At 40.2% G+C, this 20090-nt stretch overlaps 1 protein-coding gene across 5 annotated transcripts in view; it reads right to left on the minus strand.

The window, feature by feature from the left end:
• The window catches only part of Ryr2 (ryanodine receptor 2), a 596528-nt gene that overhangs the window by 224949 nt on the left and 351489 nt on the right, over positions 1-20090 (minus strand). For all 5 annotated transcript variants that reach the window (XM_058575026.1, XM_058575025.1, XM_058575027.1 and 2 more), the window contains exons 26-27: positions 11253-11412; positions 9004-9151 (exon numbers count right to left, since the gene is read on the minus strand). In XM_058575026.1, coding sequence (XP_058431009.1) covers positions 9004-9151; positions 11253-11412 — 308 coding nt within the window. The remainder of the gene's footprint in view (positions 1-9003; positions 9152-11252; positions 11413-20090) is intronic.

Genomic DNA, 20090 nt, shown 5'->3' on the forward strand with positions numbered 1-20090 from the left:
AAACAGAACTTCAGAGGCCTGTGGGATACAATCAAGTGTGTACACATAATGAAAGTCACATTAGGTGACAGGGGAAGATGAAAGAAGAGCTGAAGAAATAACAGACAAAAACTTTCTAAATTCAATGAAAAACATTAATTTACAAATCCAAGAAGCACAACAAACCTCAAGGGGCATAAACTTGAACTTCCCCCAAATACATCATAATAAAACTCTTCAGGGACAAAGGGAGAATACTGAAAGTGGCAAGAGACAAGCAACTTATCACATACAAGGGAGACTAAAAAGGTTAACAAGTGATGTCTCATCAGAAAACAAAGAGGCCAGAAGGCAGTGGATGTTCTATGCAAAGTGCTGAAGAAAACAATGGCAGAGGAGAATATTGTATTCTGCAAATCTTACTGCTCTCTTAAGGCTTCAGATCCAGTCCATTCCTTTAGAAATGGACTTAGAAAATAAACACATCTTCTATTTGAACCAGAAAACTGATTGACAATAGGACTGTCCTTATCTCTTCTCCTGGTTTTCCATGTGCATAGGTTTCCGCCATCTCTCCAAACCTTACCCCTTTCCCATTAAGCTTGGGAGAATAGGTGTTCTCCCTTTTATATAAGGCAATTCCTTCACCTATGCTCTGAATTCCATTCCCTACTAAATCCTTAGAAAGAGTGTTTTATTAAGTTTCTTCCTCCTCTATTTTCAACCTCTTCTATCTGTGCAAATTTCTCCCCCAACCAAAAAAGGTGGATATTTAACTCTCTATTCTTAACAATAGTCTTAGATTTATATAGGAAACTGAGCCCTGGATGTTTGTCTAGTTACCTTAACACAAAATGTTTAAAAGCAAACACAGAGTCTCCCCACAACCGCCTCTCCATCTGCTCCAAATCCTGTGTTCACTGGGAATGTGGATGAATATATCTATGAAGCTAGATACCATCTCAGACCCCTCCTCTGTCCAGATTATTTGTCCTCTCCTTTAGCTCACAGTATTGCCTAAGACGAGGTTTCCAACACTCATCATTCACACTTCCTTTTCAGTCACCAAGCTTCCCTCCTCACCTCCACTCTTGTTTACATTCCATCTGCTCTCCAAGGAGCCACCAGAGTCATCTTTTAAGCTAAAAAAAAAAAAAAAAAAAAGTTTGCTTCCCTCCCTGTCCTTTACTTTATCTCCTGTCATTTCTCAACCTCCATTCTACATTTGGCCTGGCAAGGCCCTCTGAAATTCCCATTTGCAATTATCCCTTGTGTCTCTGCACCTTCACATATACCACTTTCTCTGTTTGGAGTGCATGAACCTAGTGACATGAACTCCAGGTTGCACATAGAATTCATAAAATCATCCTTCTAAATCAAACCCAGCTTTGCCTACTTTGATGAGTTTAAAATATGTCCACAAATATTTCATCACACTGCCATCTGAAAAGTGTGGACTTCATTCAGTGATTCACTTGTGACAAACTATGGTGGAAATCAGTGTAATAGCATTACAGCTTCCTTCTCATGCTCACTCTTAGATCATATGCTGCAAGGGAAGTCAGTTGTTCATTAAGGCACTCAAGAGCATCTTTATGAAGAGGTCTATGTGGAAAGGCTGTGGCCCTCTGGCTGGGTCTCCTGCAAACAGCCAGCAAGAAAATGAATCCTTCATCTACAGCTATGTAAGTGAGCTAGCTGTCTCAGCATCAAATCTCCATCTTCAGATGACCACATTCCTGGCCATGTGACAGCAACTCCAACACAGCCCATGATTCAGAACCACCTTACCAAGGTACTCTCAATTCCTAACTCACAGAAACTTTGAAGTAATAAATGTAGTTTTGAGCCATTAAGTTCTGAGAGCTACCACATAGATAAAACTGTACTGTCGTTCCTTGAATCCCAGATCTAGGCACAGTAAATGTGTGCCTTCAATATCCACATACTGAAATCAAATGGAAATGAGAATAATTTCAAATATGGTAGCAAAATGACATCCAATTAGGATTTTGTCCTCAGAATTCAAAGGAAAGTAGGTAACCAAAATGTAGCAACGCATTGTCAATGAGAGTATTCAGAAGGTTAAATTATATTATGGTTGTAAATAGACTGAATCTAAGTGTTCTGAATAACACCTTACTTATCCAACATCATCAAGAACAAAGTTCATCAATTACCTTTGATATGGAATTGATCAGAGGTAACTGATCAACTTTGCTCTTATGCCTTTAAGTGGTCATATATTTTAAAATAACCACTAACAGTTTTTCTGACATGCACTGCACATTTCCATGTACAGGTAAAATGTACTCTCCTTCTTGGATACTTACCATTGTTAACTCTTTACTCTTTCCTGGAAGACTCAAGGTTTCCACTAAATCCACAGGGATCATGTCTCTGAGCTGTGCTATCCACTCCCTTCTCTTTAGTGCTCATGATGTCATTTCTAACTTTATAACTGAGTGAGGCTGGTTTGAGCACCTCTCTCAGGTTATGATTTTCAGTGCGTATCAGGAAAGCAACAGTGTGAGAAGTCCTGATAAAGTTGAGTAAGTAACTTCCAAAAGACTTGAAATGCAGCAGGAGAAGGGAAGGGAGGGTCAGATAATCAATCATGTTTATGAAGACTCCAGGTACCCAAAATATAAATATTCAAGGGGAAAAAATGAAAGTATGTTAATATAAAAATAAATGGTATTTCAGGGTAAAAAACTAGGTGATTCTCCCCAACACTTCATTATTATCATTATAACATCTTTCTAACAGAAAAAAAGTATTGTCACCTCTCCTACTCTCTTGTAAGGATACAAAAACATTAAAGAAGTATAAACTTAAAGGATGCTAAAGACCTCTGTGACTATTAAATTCTTCATTTACCTGAGTAGTTGAATCAAACATTAAAATGTAGGCAAAAATACTGTGCAAAGTGCTACACTACCATTTTACTAGTAAGAATTTGTATGCCTGTTCTCTACAGACATTCACTAAAAAACCCACAGGTCAGGTCATTTCAAAGGGGTCCTGTGGGGCTGTGAAACAGGATCCCTTAACACTGTGACTAAAAAGTGGAGTTTGCACAGGACTCCATGGTCACTCTGAGTGTAACACCCTCCTGGGAAGCAGTGAGATACTGACACTCATAATCATGATAGGTTACTAACAATGACCCCCAGTAGGTGAGATGAGAAGGTAAGTTTGTGTCTGACAGTTTAAACCCCCAAAAGATAGATTTAGGATCAATCATTTGAAAAGAATTATTAAGTCAACTAATCCCTAAAAAGACCCATAGCAATGAGAAAAACCATGACTATCAATGTCAGGAATGACAAAGGAAGTGTCACCACAGATCTAATACGCAGGATGATAAATGGATGAGGAAACAACTTTACACTAATAAATGAGAGCAACTTAAATAAAGCAAATTAATTTATTGGTGAACATAATAAAAAACTTGTGCTAAATATCAACACTTAAGGAAGAAATAATACAAAACTAACACTAATTCTTTCAGAAAATTGAAGAGGAAGGAACAATCCCTAACTTACATGGCCAGCTTTACCCTGATATTGAAATCTGATAAAGAGTTTAATAATCATGAGGAATATCCTCATGGACATAGATACAAAAATTCTAAATAAAGTATCAGAAAACAGAATCCAGATATGTTTTTTTAAAAAAGGACACTACATCATGACTAACCAGTTATCCTAGAAATGAAAACCAGGTTGAATGCTTCAAAGACAATGTTAATCAAAATATCAACAAAGAAGAAAAATAGGTAAAGAACAAAAGCACAAAATTCAACATCTTGTTCATGACAAAAGCTCCCAAGCAACCAGGAACCAAAAGCAATCTCTGCAGTGTGGTGAAGGACACTGAGAACTCAGCTGCCCATGCTTCCCATCCAGCTTTGCAGTGAAGCCTGGAAACCTCTTCCCTTAGGACTTACCCCACCCCCAATTCCACCCCCATGCCACCCTGGTCTGAATTCCTTACCAGTCAAGAGGCAAAAAGTGTGATGGCTGTAAAATAAAAGGTGAGATTTTTCTTATAGATCTCATGATTATGTATGCAGAAAACTCTATGGATTCTATGAGGGTTCGGGGCAGAACTGATAGATGAATTTATCTAGACAACATTGAGGCAGGATAAAAGAAAGGAAGACAGGTGGAAAGACAGGCCAGGACTGTCTTAAATCTAGACTCCAGCCTCCCTCACTCCACTCCCCAGGCCTGAATTCCTAAAAGGTCTAATAAACCTTGGAATATTCTAAGTCCAGTTGATCAATGCCTGTATATCTTGTTAGCTTACAGGATATATTTTAAGACTAAGTAAAAGGAGCTGAGAAGAGAGAGACAGAGATAGAGATTGGGGGGAGGGGGGGTAGAAAGAGAAATAGTGCTAAAACCCCATGACATGGGTACACTGAAGTGCTATCTGTTAACCAGATAAGGTCACCCTGAAGATTCTGAGAAAAACCAGAGCAGGTCCCTGTGACAGAAACTGACAATTCTTAGGCTGACCACCCCACGTGCTTCTCCTGCTCACCATTTACAAAGCTGCTTTTAGAAGCAGCAGAGACCCCAAGGGTGCACCTCATTCCTGAATTAATCTCCTTGCTCTCCTAATAAATCTCTGCTTGTGCATCTTTTGATGCATCTTGAATTCATGAAATTCCTTTTAGGAATTCCTAAAATTCATTTCCAAGGAGTAAGTCAAGAATCTGCTAGGGCAGAGTTGGGTCCCCTTATTCCTTCTGGGGCACCTCCTGGGACACCCCATATATATATACAAATACCAATAATGTATCTCATATAACAGTAAGTAACTGGAAAATAAAAATGTTATTTATAAACATACCAAATGTATCAGATAAATAATAATGTGTACAATCTCTACCCCGAAAACTACAAAACAAGGGTGAGATAAATAGGAGGAAAGGGAACAGAGGAATGTGCCACGTTCATGAATTGGCAAACTAACTCCTGTTAAAATATCAATTTTCTCCAAATGACCTATAAATTTGGTTCTAATTCTACTAAATCAAATTGATGCCAGGCGCGGCAATATGCCTATAATCCCCATGGCTCTGGAGGCTGAGGCAAGAGGATCACAAGTTCAAAGCCAGCCCCAGCAAAAGCAAGGTACTAAACAACTCAGTGAGACCCTGTCTCTAAATAAAATACAAAAAAAGGCTGGAGATGTGGCTCAGTGGTCCAGTGCCCCTGAATTCAATCCCCAGTACCAAAAAGAAAAATCAAACTGATACACTGAATCTACAGTATATACAGAAATGCAAGGGGACAAAAAACCAAATAAATCCTTTATTTTGTTTATTTTTATGTGGTGCTAAGGATCAAACCCAGGGCCTTGCACATGCTAGGCGAGCACTCTACCGCTGAGCCACAACACCAGGCCACAAAGAAATCCTTTAAAAACAAGGAAGTTGGAGGATTTACCCCACCTGATGTCAGGACTTTTTGTAAAGTGATGACTACAGGGTGGCATACACTTACTGTAAGGTCCTTGCTTAGCATCTGGATGGCCATCTTAAATGACAGTGGATATCTTAAGAAAAAGTTTTGCTTTCCTGCCCAAGGGCCTTTCTGAGAAAGACTCAGCATTCCCTCATACCAAACCCACCATTAACCTCATTAGGACCTGCTGGCTCCAATTCCTGAGCCTGCCCTATAAAAGTTGCAGAACCCAAGCCTGTATAGCCTCTCTGCATCTAAGGAGAGATATGCCTTTATTTGTCAGCTCTGACAAATAAACTCCCATGTGTATCTCTGCCTGGTCTCCGTCTTTCATTTCTCACTCACCCATCTCCCACTTCCTTGCTTTCCTTTCACTTAGGGAGAGATGCGTCGTAGGTCAATGGAATAGCATGGGCAGTCCAAAGATAGACCAACTTAAACGTGATCAATAAATTTTGACAAAAAGGGCACAATAATTTAATTTGGAAAGAGGATAACTGTTTGCACAAATGATGCTGGGACAGCTGGATATCCATCTGTACAAAAAACAAACCTTGCTCTCAACCTCACATCATTAACAAAAATTAACTCAAACTAGGTCAGAGATCTCAAAGTAAAAGCTAAGATAATAAAACTCTTGAAGAAAATACAAGAGGAGATCTTTGTCTTTGCATAAGCAAAGATTTCTTTGGACATAAAATATACAAATAGAAAGGAAAAATCATAAATAGACTTCACAATTAACTCTATACCCTCACATCTTTCCCCCTCAGCATATCGTCCTATGCTCCACCCCCAGTTCATTGTCCACTTTCAGAAACTGTAAACCTTTTTACAAAACTACTGATTATATTTTAGATAATAATTGAATCTAACATTTCTATACATTACTAATGTCATTTCTATGGGGGACTTGAAGTCCAGGGAAAGAGAAATGGGGTCAGAGCATCCCCTTCAAGCGGGGTCTTGCTCAAGTTACACGACTTTGCTAACCCCAAATCCTCTCATCTACAAAATGGAAATGACAGTAGCCATCTCAAAGGGTCGTGATAAGAATTAACGAGCTTGTGTAAGTAGCTTAGGTGAGCATAGTAAATGCTCAGAAAAGGCTGGCCAGGTCACAATTACTAGAAATCCTTTAGGGGGGGCATGGAAGCACAGCAAGAGATCAAAGTAAGCCACATTGCTGGAGGCAGTAACCAGGATAATCCTGAGGATAAACAGGAAGTGTTGAGAGATGCCCCTGACCTTAAGGATGAGATGAGATCATCTCAGATTACCCAATTGTGCCCTAAATCCAATGACAAATATCCTTAGGAGAGACACAAGAGGAGCTGCGCACAGTGGCATATATCTGTTATCCCAGCTACTTGGGAGGCTGAGGATTGAGGATTGCCTAGCTGGAGCCCAGCTGAGTGATACAGCAAGACTCTGTCTCAAAAGAAAAAGGAAAAAACATGTAGGAGGTGGCAATGTGAGGATGGAGGTAGGCCTGGGGTAATGTGGCCACAAGCCAAGGATGCTGGCAACAACCAAGGAATGCAGTCTCTTTAGGTACTCTGGGGGAATCCAGCCTTACTCACTCTTTGGTTCTGGACTTCTGACCTCTGGACTATGAGAGAATAACTATCTGTCATTTTAAGCAAAAAAAAAAAAAAATTAAAAAGCCTCCTCTTTCAAAGACCCCATGAAGGAAATGAAAAGGCAAACTACCAATGGGAAGAAAATATTTGCAATATCTGACATATTGCTTAAATCCAAGAGATATTTTTTTAAGATACAATTCAACAAAAAGATAAATATAAATATAAAACTATGACCTGGTAATGATGCACCAGAGTTTTGCTTTATGAGAAATGAAAGCATAAATCTACACAACAAAGACTCCTCTACAAATGTTCATAGCAGCCTTGTTCATAACAGCCCAAAACCAAAAGCAACCCAGATCTTCAACAGAAGGAAAATGGGTGAGCAAAACATGGCTTGTTAGTACAGAGGACTGCCAAGAAGCCAGACACGCAAAGATGTCTGCGTAAAGTACAACAAGGGACAAAATCTGTGGTGACAGGATTTAGAAAGTGGTTACTCCACTGGGAACACAAGGGAACTTTCTAGAACAAAGAACACATTGGTAGTTTTAGGTTGAAGTTCCTTTTGTGCATAAAACCATCAAAATTCACCCATCTGAACATAAGTTCTACATATTTTACTATACGTAAATTACGTTTCAATTGAAAAATATAATTAAAAAGAACCAATTAAACATTCTATGCTCAACAGCTATAGGACTTTTTCTGATTGTACTTTCTTGGCCTGGAAATCTGTTTTCTTCCCTCCCAGCAAGATACAGCTGACAGCTCTGTGAGGGGGGCTCTTGGCCGTCTTCTGCACACCCCTGCCAACCAGCAGCTGCTCCTAAGAGTATACTGCATGTCTCTTGCTATAAAGCCAGCCTCAAAGTAAGCAAGAAGTCATACTGTAGTTACGAATATTATTGTTTTCAAGCATATACTTAATTTTACTTGCATCAAATGTAATGACCCAGTAACTACCAACGTCTCTCAAGACACTGAGCTGACTACATACTCAACTCAAAGGACAAAATCCTGTCAGAATGCTAGGGTTAAAATCCTGCATCTACACAAAACAGATGGGATGACACAACAGCCCCCTGAATCTCAGTCTCCTAACCTGTAAAACAGGCACAACACAAGCATCATTCTCAAAGCATTACCATAAGGAGTAAATAATAAGGCCTCATGAGCAATCGCCACTCGGGATAGTTCCATATAAAGCACCACAGGAATACTGTCATCATCAAGATCTGAACTCATCCTTATGCACAGGTATCACACTGAAAATGAGTCCTCAGAGGATATGTGGGACAGATTTTTAAAACTTCCTTACCAAAATATGTAAGTACTACAATGAAACACATAATCCTTGTTTCATTTTTGTCAATTCAAACTTTGGAAATTAATACTAAATCAAACTGCATTAGCAAAGAGGTAAAGAGTCAGCCACTTTACACCATTTTCTGAGAAGGTATTATTTAAGGGAAATGTGTTTTTATACCACCTTACAAATCCATCAACTTATCAAATATTTATTGAGTGCCTATTCTAGTGTGTTTTTCTTAAGGAAAAACATCACACTTATTAAGTATTGCTGATATGTTTAAATATAAATGATGAAGATGGGATTTGGGAAAACACAGGTTTACCCCCATAATGAATGAAAACAGCTCTTCTGGAGGACTGGCCAGGTAGGGGAGCCAGCCAGTATCTCCAGTATCTGGAGAGGCAACTGCTCATCATGGACTCTTCTGGAAGGTCAGCCTCTCCCTTCCTCTGCAGATTCACTGTGGTCCTGAGCCACCCCCTGAGAGACAGGCCTAATTCTGCAGGTGTCCATCAGGGAACAAAACCCACTTGGAGTCACTTAGACTAGAAGGTGCTACCATAGCAGCCTTTCCATTCCCTTATTCAGCTTTGAAGAACTACTCCTGAGTTTGAAAGCAGAGGCGGAAAAGCAAAACCAGTACCGTGTTCTTGATCCGGGGCTTCCAGGTTGTAGCCGTAGCCCAGCAGCGTGCGCACGGCCTCGCGCAGGCTGTCCTTGTTTGATTTCTTGGTTCTGTCATCCAGGAGGGTGTAGGGCACGAGGCGAGGGTTTCTTCTGTTCTTTACATCCTGCCAGGGAAAGAGGTGTGCAGTCATCAAAGAGACACCAGCAGCCTGCGGAACAAAGCGGCTGGCGAACACATCAAAACCCAGTCCAAGGGTAAATGCTGCCGCTTCACACTCCCTTTGTCTTCCCAGGCTCCAGAAGTTACCAAAACTCCATCAAAACAAGAGATTTTAGTACAGGAATAAGAGCATCAATTTAAAACAGGCTTTCAGTGAGAAGGGGGGAATAAGAGGACAGTCACCAAAGCAGCTTTACTCGCCTCCAACCACCTGCCGGGTTGCAAAGCACTGGGCTATTCTGGAGGACACACACTCTGCTAGCACAGCTCACTGACAAGTCTCTGTAACAAGCAGGGCCTGATTAGTTCTAGTCATCCCTTGGTGGTTTGAGTCAATGGACAACACAAGGCCCCTTTCACTTCCTCAGACAGAATCCAGCATGTTACAGGCAGCGACTCCACAGGCCTCCAAGAGCTTGGAAAACATGCACGAGGCCAACTCCATCCACCCAAATTAGGATAACCAGGAACACTGAAATGACTATCAAACATACTAATGGCCCATCACCAAAGAGGCTCTGGTGTTGAAATGGAGTTAGAATGTTACTGTTAAGATGCCTCATCTTGGGAAAGCAGAAAACTTACTTCAGGGACGGACACAGATGCATCCACCCCTCCTGGGGCTTAGGCACCACCTCTCAAGTACTTCTTCCCATTCACTGAGACTCCACTGTGGTATCTGCTGAGTTTTCCTATTTCAAGCAGCATAATCGATTCCTAACTTGCCTTGGCATAAAGAGGAACTGGGAGGCTGTGGGCCTCCCTACACGTTGTCACACACCACAAAGCTGTGGTGGCCAAGAGTCATCCTGGTGGACAGGAGCTAGAACTGTGTCATCTCTCCTTTCTTACAGCAAGTTCAACTGCAATACCTAATTCTGGATGCCTGAACACCTACTCCCACCCGTAGTAAAACCATCCTATGGCTCCTCGGGGCAGGGCCACTCGAAAACGATCCCCAAACCAACAGACAGTATAAACAGAGGCTCTGTACCACCAATGCAGCCACATCTCTTTGGACATGGTACGCCCTCCAACTTTCTAATCTAGGAAATATGCAGCTAAAGGGAGTCCCACTCTGTGCAGATTGGGTCCTGGGAATCAGAATGCTAAAGCTGCTGGCCAGGTTCCAGTGCATGCTGAGGTCTGATATCAGCTGTGCAGGAGGGACAGAGGAAAGGACCATCAACAAACCCCTGCTCTCAAGCTGCTTAGAGTCCATTTCTGACCTAGAAACATTAACTGGAGGGAGACAAAAAGCCTAAGACAGCATCATTCCCATAACCCAGAAAACATGTGGCAGGGAGAGAGGTGTAAAGGAGTGAGTAGGGGGGTGGGGCTGGGAGAAGAAATGGAAAAATAGGTCAGATAATGAATAGAAACCACATGAGGAGGAAGGAGCACCCTTCTGGAAGAGGCAGACATCAGGGAAATCCTGCTTTGTCTGCAAGACACATGGACTCCAAGGCAAGTGAGTCTTCCTTTTGAAGAGGAACAAAAGACTCCTTAACCTCTCTTTGGTAAAAGTTTGGATTAGCATTAGCACATTCATACACACAGCATATCAGATTTAATGTTAACATTTGCATGGATTATGACCAGTATAATTCAATACAAAAATATCATATCATTTCATGGGGTAAATCATGCCAAGTTTTCTTTCTTCTTCCAAATGATATAAGCCACTAGAAGGGCTTTGGAAATGCATTTTCCAAACCATGTTTAAGGCTTTATATGGAACCCTATTCTCAGCCTAAATACAATAATCCATTTTATTCATGAAAATCTTCATATGAGGGGATCCCACCAGAAAATGGCAAGAAGCACTGTAATAAGAAAGTGGAGGACTCTGGCTCTGGGGTCTGAGGTCTTGACCGCAGTCCTGCTTCTCCCACCTGCTGGCTGTGTAGTATTGGGCATGGTGCTCTTTCTAAGGCTCTGGGTTTACCCTATGTGAACTGGTCATAATTTAATTCCTTCTCTTGCAAATTCAGCTAATTCCCACTGAAGTGGATCTCAGAGGACATGCCAAGATGACCATATACCTGCTGGATGCCATAAGTCCAGCCCTGCCGGATTCGATCCCGGGCCCACACATTGTGAGCATTTTCCGCCAACTTGTCCACCATTGCTTCCTGAGAGGGGGTGAGCTTTATAAAGCTCAGGTCCATCGGGGCAGGCTTGTATCCACTTGTCAGCTGGTAACTACAAAGCAAAGAAATTTATAATTAAAATTTACAATCCTATGGCAGTCTTGTCATGGTGCCACCAATCCCAACTTCTCCATAAACCAGGGTGGAACTCTGGGGTGAGGGACAAGCAAGCCTTCACCCGCTGACTTCAGCTGATGTGGTTAGTCAGAAAAGCCACACGACCTGTATGTTTCCATTGCCAAACCAACAGAAATAAGATGACTTACTCACTTTTCAAAGATGCTATCACTGCATAAGTTCCTAATAGTTAAGGCTTTTGAATAGTTTAAATCAAGCTACCGATTAACTATTAAACATCTAATGGACTTCCCTTCCTGTAAAATTCTCATTTTCTTCAACTTTTAAATGTTATAGTAATGTAATATTTGTTTCATGAATCAGCGTATCTTTTTTACTCTCTGTTCCTTATTCTACAGGGAGATTCTAATGTGTTTGTAACTTATTTCTCTATTGCCATCCCTAGTTATGTTACCAAGGAAGCCACTAAATAAGAGAAAAATCTCAGCCATGCAATCATCTAAAACATGATTACATTTTATTTCCCTGGAGTTCAGGGAAGTCTGAGTAGCAGCTACTTCCACACTCTGAGTGACAGACAGAAGGTCTTACAAGAGTTGGAAGTTTTAATCTTTGGAAGAATGCAAAACTCACAATGTTGACCTCTCAGCACACACTCCCAAGTGCAATGGTGCCACAGGCTTGCCCCAACACTCCTGAGACTGGCACAAGGCCAGGTCACCATGGCTTCTGGCTCATTCTTCTCATTTATTCCAATGATCAACTATGCCTTGATCCGTTTCTGATCCATTTTTCTGCCATTATATCAAAAACAATTCTCAGCTGATAGTAGCCTTTTGAGTAACCATTTCTGAAGGAATTAATTTTGTCAAACTGAATGTAAATAAACATCCATCTTCATATCAAAGATTCTCCTTTTGTGAAAATGAAAATTCAGCAGACAATAATACTAGCTTTTTTAAAAAAAGCATCAGAATATGTGAGAAAACAGTCTTTAAAATGAAACTATAAATCATCTACCTCCAGTTCATTCCACTCCTATTTCTTTATAAAACATCTTAAAATAATTTATCTACTGGCAAAAATCACAGAAATATTCTGTTTCAAGTAGATTAATCTGACAAATGCAAAAATTATGACTATTTACTTTCTTATGTCATTAAATTTACACTAAATTTATAGACATGAAATTCTGTTCTGTCTTAAATGGAACTCTATATACATGGGTCAATATTCTTTTCCTTTTTTTGAATAAAGAAGCCACATGACTGTTTTTATCCATTCATATGGATCATTGGATCTTACAGATTTCTGAGGTTTCAGTGTATAATCAAATTTGCAAGCTCCGAGTACATTCACATATAAAAGCTCTCATTCAGCTAACATTTTCTTCAAGGAAGAACACCTAGAACCTTCTATACCCTGAACAGTAATCATGTGGACAGAGTCTAATTTTCAAGTTGGATGCTATTTGCTGGAGGCAGCCTGCAGAGTGAGAAAGAGCTCCATCTGCACACCTCCCCACCTCTCTTCTCAGTCCCCTGAGGGGCCCACAAGGATCCAGCAGAGGGCAGCACACACCCCTCTTCCTTCTTTCCCTCTCCAGTTGCCCTTATCCCACCCAGCTGCCTCAGGAAACACAGATAATGAAGATGGAATCAAGACAAGAATCACCAATTAGAGCTGAGGCTACCTCACTGTTCCCCTCAAAAAGGAGAGAGACGTCCTGGCAACTGGTCTAAAGCAGGCTTTCTAGCACCATCACATAAACTGGGCAGGTATTTTTGAAAGTTGGAGGGTAGGAAAGAGGACCTTGCAAACAACAAATTACAGACAAGTTCTACTAATAGGTGAAACTGTGAAATATTTCCACAGCATGCCACTTTGTAAGTTTCCTCTTCCTGGACAGAATTTCTTCCCCAGTTGCTTTAATCTGTGATTGCAGTGAAACCCCATGGAGTTGGTTCACATCTGCTGGTCTGAAGAAGCACAATAATTAGTTCATGCTCATTTTCACATGTGAACTAATTGTTTTTTTAACCAGGCTTTCCACTTGTGCAAATAAATAAGCAAGCTTAAATGGTTCTTTCAAATAATTAATAATCTCACCCAAATTCAAGTTACTATCACTTCTCTCAAACCTTTTCATTTCTACATCTGTTACACTAAAAATCTTCTCATATTCCTGTAGCGTAAAAATACAAATATTTTTGAAGTTCATAAATTCAACCAACCCTATTTTGAAGAAACTGATGTTAGAGAAAAAAGAAATCAAAAATAATGTCTGGGGCTTTGGAAATAGAAATGAATATAATTGAAAATAGAAATGACTGCTTCACCAACTTGAATTAATGGTATAAAAAGTAGTAACTTATAAAACCATTTTCCATCTATCATACATCTTGACAAAGGAACCAAGAATCAAACCATCATAGCCAAACAAATAATATGTTAAAAAATAATTAAATGTACCTTGGTAAATAATGTTATTAATACATTTAAAGAGGTACATAAAGCTCAATCAATAGCTAATATGAGTTATTATTTTATGGTCAAAAAAGAACAAAGTCTTGAACAGAATGGGATTGACATGGACGTTGGAAAATGATTTCAGACTTGATTCCTAGAAATTTAAAGGAAATAGAGATTATTATGCTAATTCCTGGTAAGTAAAATTCCACAGCCCCCAAGATAGGGAAAAGTTCTATCACTACCATGTGTATCAATACAAAATATGCATAGTTCATATAAAAGATTTTTGCATATTACATCCCACTTCTCAAACTTCCTGGAAAAATTCTGCCAGAATCAGCCCTGGGTTCCTCTTTCCTTCCATCTATTTGTTCAGGAGGTTGACTGTTTGGCCTTCATTCCCCTACTTTAACATGCCAGGTTTTTGTGTCATCTATCATCTACAAAAGTAGCTTCTGAGAAATATAGATGAAATTAAGCAAATTCAATCTGTTGGCTTTCTAAATACCCAAACTCTTCTAGTTAATAGCTTTTAGTCTTATTTTGACAAGTATTATAATCTAATAATACAAAACAATAAAAACAACAATGAATAATAAATTACCCAAATAGCCTGGGTTTCAGTTTCCTTACAGTGAAATTTCTTTTTAAATAACTCTGGAAAAAGAACACAAAAAAAAACCTGGCAAAGTGCCAGCTCCATTTGCATCAAGTTCTCCAAGATGTAAACAAAACATTGGCAGCACTTGGCCCAGCTGAGGAGTCCTCGGGTTAAGTGACAGTTCGGTTGTGTACTTCACCTATGTGACCCACATGATTCCCACGCAGGGATTCTAAAGGAGCCTTGGAAAAGAGCTTGGTATCATCTCACTGAAGGGCCAATTAAAGTGAGGCAGCAAAACGTGGCAGAACACCAGAAACACTAAGAAGCAAGCCTTTCCTTCTTTTCCCAACCACCCCCACTTCCCGAGCTTGCTTGTTTAGCATGAATCAAGTTAAATGAAGCTTGGAAATCATGTTGTAAAAGATGTGCGGTAAACATGAAAAGATGATGTCCAAGTTCAGTGGATGTTAGCTGTAAATTTCAATAGCAAATCAGCCCTGCAAGTGCCTCAGAACAAATGGGAAGATCTCAGATGACTGAACACCACAGAGACTAAAGGATGAGTTTGCTGGAAGCACATCTCCTAGAAATGAATCTTGGGCTGAAATTTCACAGAGTGTAGAGAATATTCAAAAACCATTCTCCAGAAAACAAACACAGAAATAATAATTTTGACATAGAACTTAAAAAAATAAAGTACAAGAGATGTATTTCTTCTATTATTTCACATCTTTTTGCATGTTTACTTTAAAAATACACATCTAACATGCCTATGTGTTCCCACCCCTGCTCCTTCAAGCTTTTAGATCTTCCACCAATACTCAGCCCTCTTCAGTAAGATCAGAAAGCATCCACTGCTCCCAAGAAAGAATCATTTTAAAGACAGACCCAAAGTCTACCCTTCAGTTTTCAAATTTTTACTATCACCGAGACAGCCCTGTAATAGTAAAAGTGTTCTTCTGACACCAAAAAGCAAGACCTTATGCCTTGGGATGGGAAGGATAGACATGATTCTTTAACCTAAGGTCTCCAGGTTTACGCAGGCTGAGGTCCCAGAGCCTAGATGCAGGGAGAGTCAGAGGAAGGCCAGCGCCCCTACCCCTAACCCAGGTGCAACCACAGAGATCCCTGCAAAGTCATGGCAAACCTGTGTCCTGCTTCTGAGGTGGTACCCAAGGAAATGGCCAGGTCCCATCGTTTTGTATCCTTAAGCCCTTGTGCTCAAGAGAACAGAAGTAGTGATAAACCAAGTCCATCTGTTAGGCTGAAGCAATCCCCTCCTCCACCAAGACCCTGCAAAATCCATGCTATCAGAAAGGGCTTGCCAGTTTTCAGCACTTCCCAGGGAGGCTTGGGAGACAGACAAGAGCAGTGACCATAGAGGCAAAGGGAGCCCAAGTGTGGACCCACTCCCACAGATCAGAAAGGAAACACACACCCTGTAAGTCTCCAACAGAGGCAAACACTGACAAGCCAGCTAATGACAGCCAGCCAATCCCAACCAATGAGTAGCCCAGAGGGTAAATCTGAGCTTCAACTCACCAGCCAACATATATTGGCAGGAGGATGTTCTCAGGCCCAGTTCAAGGAGCCAACATGACATCACTGAACAACAGGGACACAAAAATCTACACAGAAACTGTGTTCTCACAGAAATCAGGGAGTCCACAAAACAAATGTGTGAAAAATAGTCCACTTGAAGATTTAAGTGCTGTGGGAAAATGAAGCAGCAAAGGGGAACCGGGGGAAGAACAAATTCAAAAGCACAAGTTTAAAGGGGTTGAGGACGGTGGTTTTGGGATGATGATACTGAAGTCAAGATCTAAAGGATGACAGAAAACATCAACTAGGCTAAGTCTATACTGAATAGAAGGACTGAGTTCCCAGTATCAGCCTGAACTCTGGCTGCCAGGCCCATTGGGTTTCAGTTAGCACTATCTAAACACTGGCTTCAGAGTCAGCTTAAATCAATACATGCATGCATGCACTGAGAATATCATTCTCAGCTTTTCCTGTCCTACCCTGCACTGCCCATCCCAAGCAGAAGCTTCACATCACTAGGGAAAAGGAAGCAGTGGGGAAAGTACAGGAAATCTAGTACTAGTTAAAAAAACTTCTCAGATGAAACTGATATGACTTTCCCAAGTCAACACCAACCACCTCTTTGCCCCCAGAGATAGACACACGCAATCAGCATCTGTGTTCTGTTGATTTAATAAGAGCAGGTGCTAAAGCAAAACTTCAATAAATGACATTAAAGTTCAAAAAGTTTTTTTTTTCATTTCAATCAGTAGTATTTTTCATCTCAGGCATATTAGATATCAGGGGCCACATGCTCTTGGAGTAGATTCCTCTCCAGTGGAATTTTTTTATTTGTATGGTAATTCAACTCAATGCTCACTAAACCATGCAGTGAGTAAAGGGCTTAATTTCATAATAAAAGTGGGGAGATGAGTGAATTTAAGAATACATAATGTGTTGTATTTTCATTTCTTGCTTATTTGCTGGGACAGAAGGAGAAGCAGGCAGGAAAAGGACAAAAACCACAATGAATCATATATTCTGCAAAAATCCTGAAGTAATTTTAGTGAAATGATGTATATTATATATCAGAAAAAATGAACAAATTATTGACAAATAGGGAATATAGCTTTTAATACCAATTAATGTACTGAATTTACATTCAAAATTCCCTAAACTATATGCAAAAGAGATTGAAGCAGAAATATCCTAATGTGGGAAAATGTTACTATGCTACAATGTTGCTCTTTCATAGATCACAGCCCTGGGGCTGTGAAATCTGTCTCTCTCGTGACAGTTACATAAGAACAATTTGGAAGGCACCTGTGTGCCATATAAAACGACAACTTGGCGCTCAAGAAAAACACACCTGCAGCAAAGACAGCGAGCAAGCCAGACTCAAAGTGCAGAGGCAACGTGGTCCACAGCAGCAGAAGGCAAGAAAAGGGAGATGAGTGTGTGCCCTCACCAAGCTCTGAACCAAAACAGTACTCACATGAAGGTCTATTTTGCTTAAGTAATTTAAGAAGAATGAAGCCCTACCTTCTAGCACGTGTTCTCTTCCACTTTGTGGCCTCCCTATCACTGGTCTGTGCACCCATACCTCCAGTGCAAGAGGTTATGCCTCTAAGGTTGCCCAGCTGGCTCCATCAGCACCTTGGTCTCCTCTAATCTGGTCAATATTAACTTCTTTGGAAGGCAGCTCTCACAACACCTGGACAGGGTCATATAAAATCTTGCCCTTGAATCCATCCCTTCTCTCCTTTTAGAAACTGTCATCTCTGGTTCCTTCCCACGTAAACATGCTCATGTGTCTCCTAAGCTTTCAAAAAGGCATCCTTCCCCAGGTCCTCCTGAAACCAGCAGCCTGTTTTCTCTTTACTTCTTAAAACCTGATATATTGAATCTGCTGTCTTCTTCTCATACACTTTTAAAACATTGATTCCAATCTGGTGTTCGTAACCAACTACCATTTTATTATTCCAATTCATACCTTTGCAAGTGTCAGAACTTGTGTATCCACTTGGAGCTTCCATGTTGCCCCTTCACTTCCCCCCAGAGGGAATGACTGCCCTGAATTTGAAGTTGGCTACTCCTAGGCATAATTTTTCTAGGCTTACTGGGCTCTGTAAACCAGATCTAAGCCACACATCATGTTCCTGAAATTTAAACAGTATTATACTGTGTCCATCATCAGTGTTTTCTTTTTCTCAAGGCAATGTGTTTGAGATTTGTCCTATGCGTTCGTTTAGCTAAAATGCATTTGTTTGAACTACTCTACAGAATCCCAATACAGACATCTAAAAGTTAAGTTTTAGATTCTCAACTCAGTGGACTTTGAAGTTCTTTCCAATTTGCTGTCAATCCATGCTATACAATCTATGCTGCAACGAATCATCTTTTCAGGTATGTGGATTTTTTTGGCAGACAGAGGGGGTGTGTGCCAGGGATTGAACTCAGGGGCACTCAACCACTAGGCCACATCCCAGCCTTATTTTCTATTTTACTTAGAGAGGGGCTGAGTTCCTTAGTACCTCACTTTTGCTGAGGCTGGCTTTGAACTTGCCATCCTCCTGCCTTAGCCTCTCAAGCAGGTGAGATTACAGGTGTGCGCTACCGTGTCCAGTCTTCAGGCATGTTTTATATGCAAAAGCTTCTCTAAGGCTCATGTCTAAATAAGAAATAGTTGTGTCCTCTCCAATTTTATGAGATCAGGCTAACTTGGTCTTCGTAGTTGTACTGATTGATAGTCCCATGAAACTGCTCAGTTTTTGCCAACCTTGTGGGAGCAAAATAGCTTCTCCTTGTGATTTTAACTTACATTGATTGCCTTGATATTAGTAAGGTTGAGTGTCTTTCATGTTTATTGGATGTAAATTATCTGTATCCTTTGCTAATTTTTCTATCAGGACATCTAATTTTTAGGAGTCTTGGTATTGTTCTGTGAATCTTTTCACTTAGTTTATTATCTCCTTTGATGCACATAAGTTTTTCAATGTAGTCAAATTTATTAGACTTTTTGTTTACTCACCAGTATCTATGGAGCATTTAATCATGTGCTGGGGTTTTACAGTGAAGGAAGCCAGGGTGGAAAAGGTCATGAAGATAGCCTATACTGTTATCTTCAAAATTTTTTGTCTTACGCAATTAGATCAACCTGCAAACATCTGTGTATGGGGAAAAGGAGAAATCTAGTACTTTTCCCATTTGAAATCAATGATCTGAGCTCTGCTAAGTGGTCTATCATTTCCCCACTTATCTGCAAGAATGCCTTCAGCATATATCAAATTTCCACACGTGCACGTACGTCTTTTGGGACTGCCTTTGACTCACATGTCTCAACTTTGTATCACCCAGTGAGATGTTCTGTCTACCCTCAACATTTTTTTTTATGTTTACCTATGTTGACATTTATAACTATAATTCATTCATTTTATTATACCATATCCAACATCATCCTGAACAATAATTCACACACACCTTCGCTTTATTTATTTTTGCTATTGCAAATCATATCGCTATGGACCACACTTGCACATCTGTTGGTGCACTCTCTATCCAGGGCACCTCTTCAAGCGTGGAGCCACTGGCTGAGAAGGTGTGAGAGTGTACAACTTGATGCCATGAGGGCAAAATGCTTTAAAATGGTTCTGAAACTCCGCCCTTTCAGGTCATGCTGACCTGCATCCATGCTGACACAGTTACTGCCAATTCCCTGTGGCAGATGGAGTAAACATTAAATGGTATCTCATGGTGAACTAAGAAATAGTACAGACTACAGGTGAAAGAAGTTCTCATTAAATACCACAAGGAGAGGACTCAGTTTCTCCAGGAGACAAATGTACTGCAAATCCTGTGTCTGAAATTTAGGAAGAACTGAGGTGATTATTACATGGACATGTATTAACCCATTTGATTCAACAGTAAAAGAAACACTTGTTTATGAGAAAAGGTAATTATTTTAATTATTTGTTTTGATAGTGAAAAATCAGCTTTTCCAATTAGGTTACAGGGCAAAAAAAAAAAAAATTCACTAATGGAACAAGGTAAATTAT

The sequence above is a fragment of the Marmota monax genome, unplaced genomic scaffold, assembly GCF_021218885.2.
Source record: "Marmota monax isolate L192 unplaced genomic scaffold, Marmota_monax_Labrador192_F-V1.1 WCK01_AAM20220418_F8-fsc00071, whole genome shotgun sequence".
In the NCBI taxonomy this organism is placed as follows: domain Eukaryota; kingdom Metazoa; phylum Chordata; class Mammalia; order Rodentia; family Sciuridae; genus Marmota; species Marmota monax.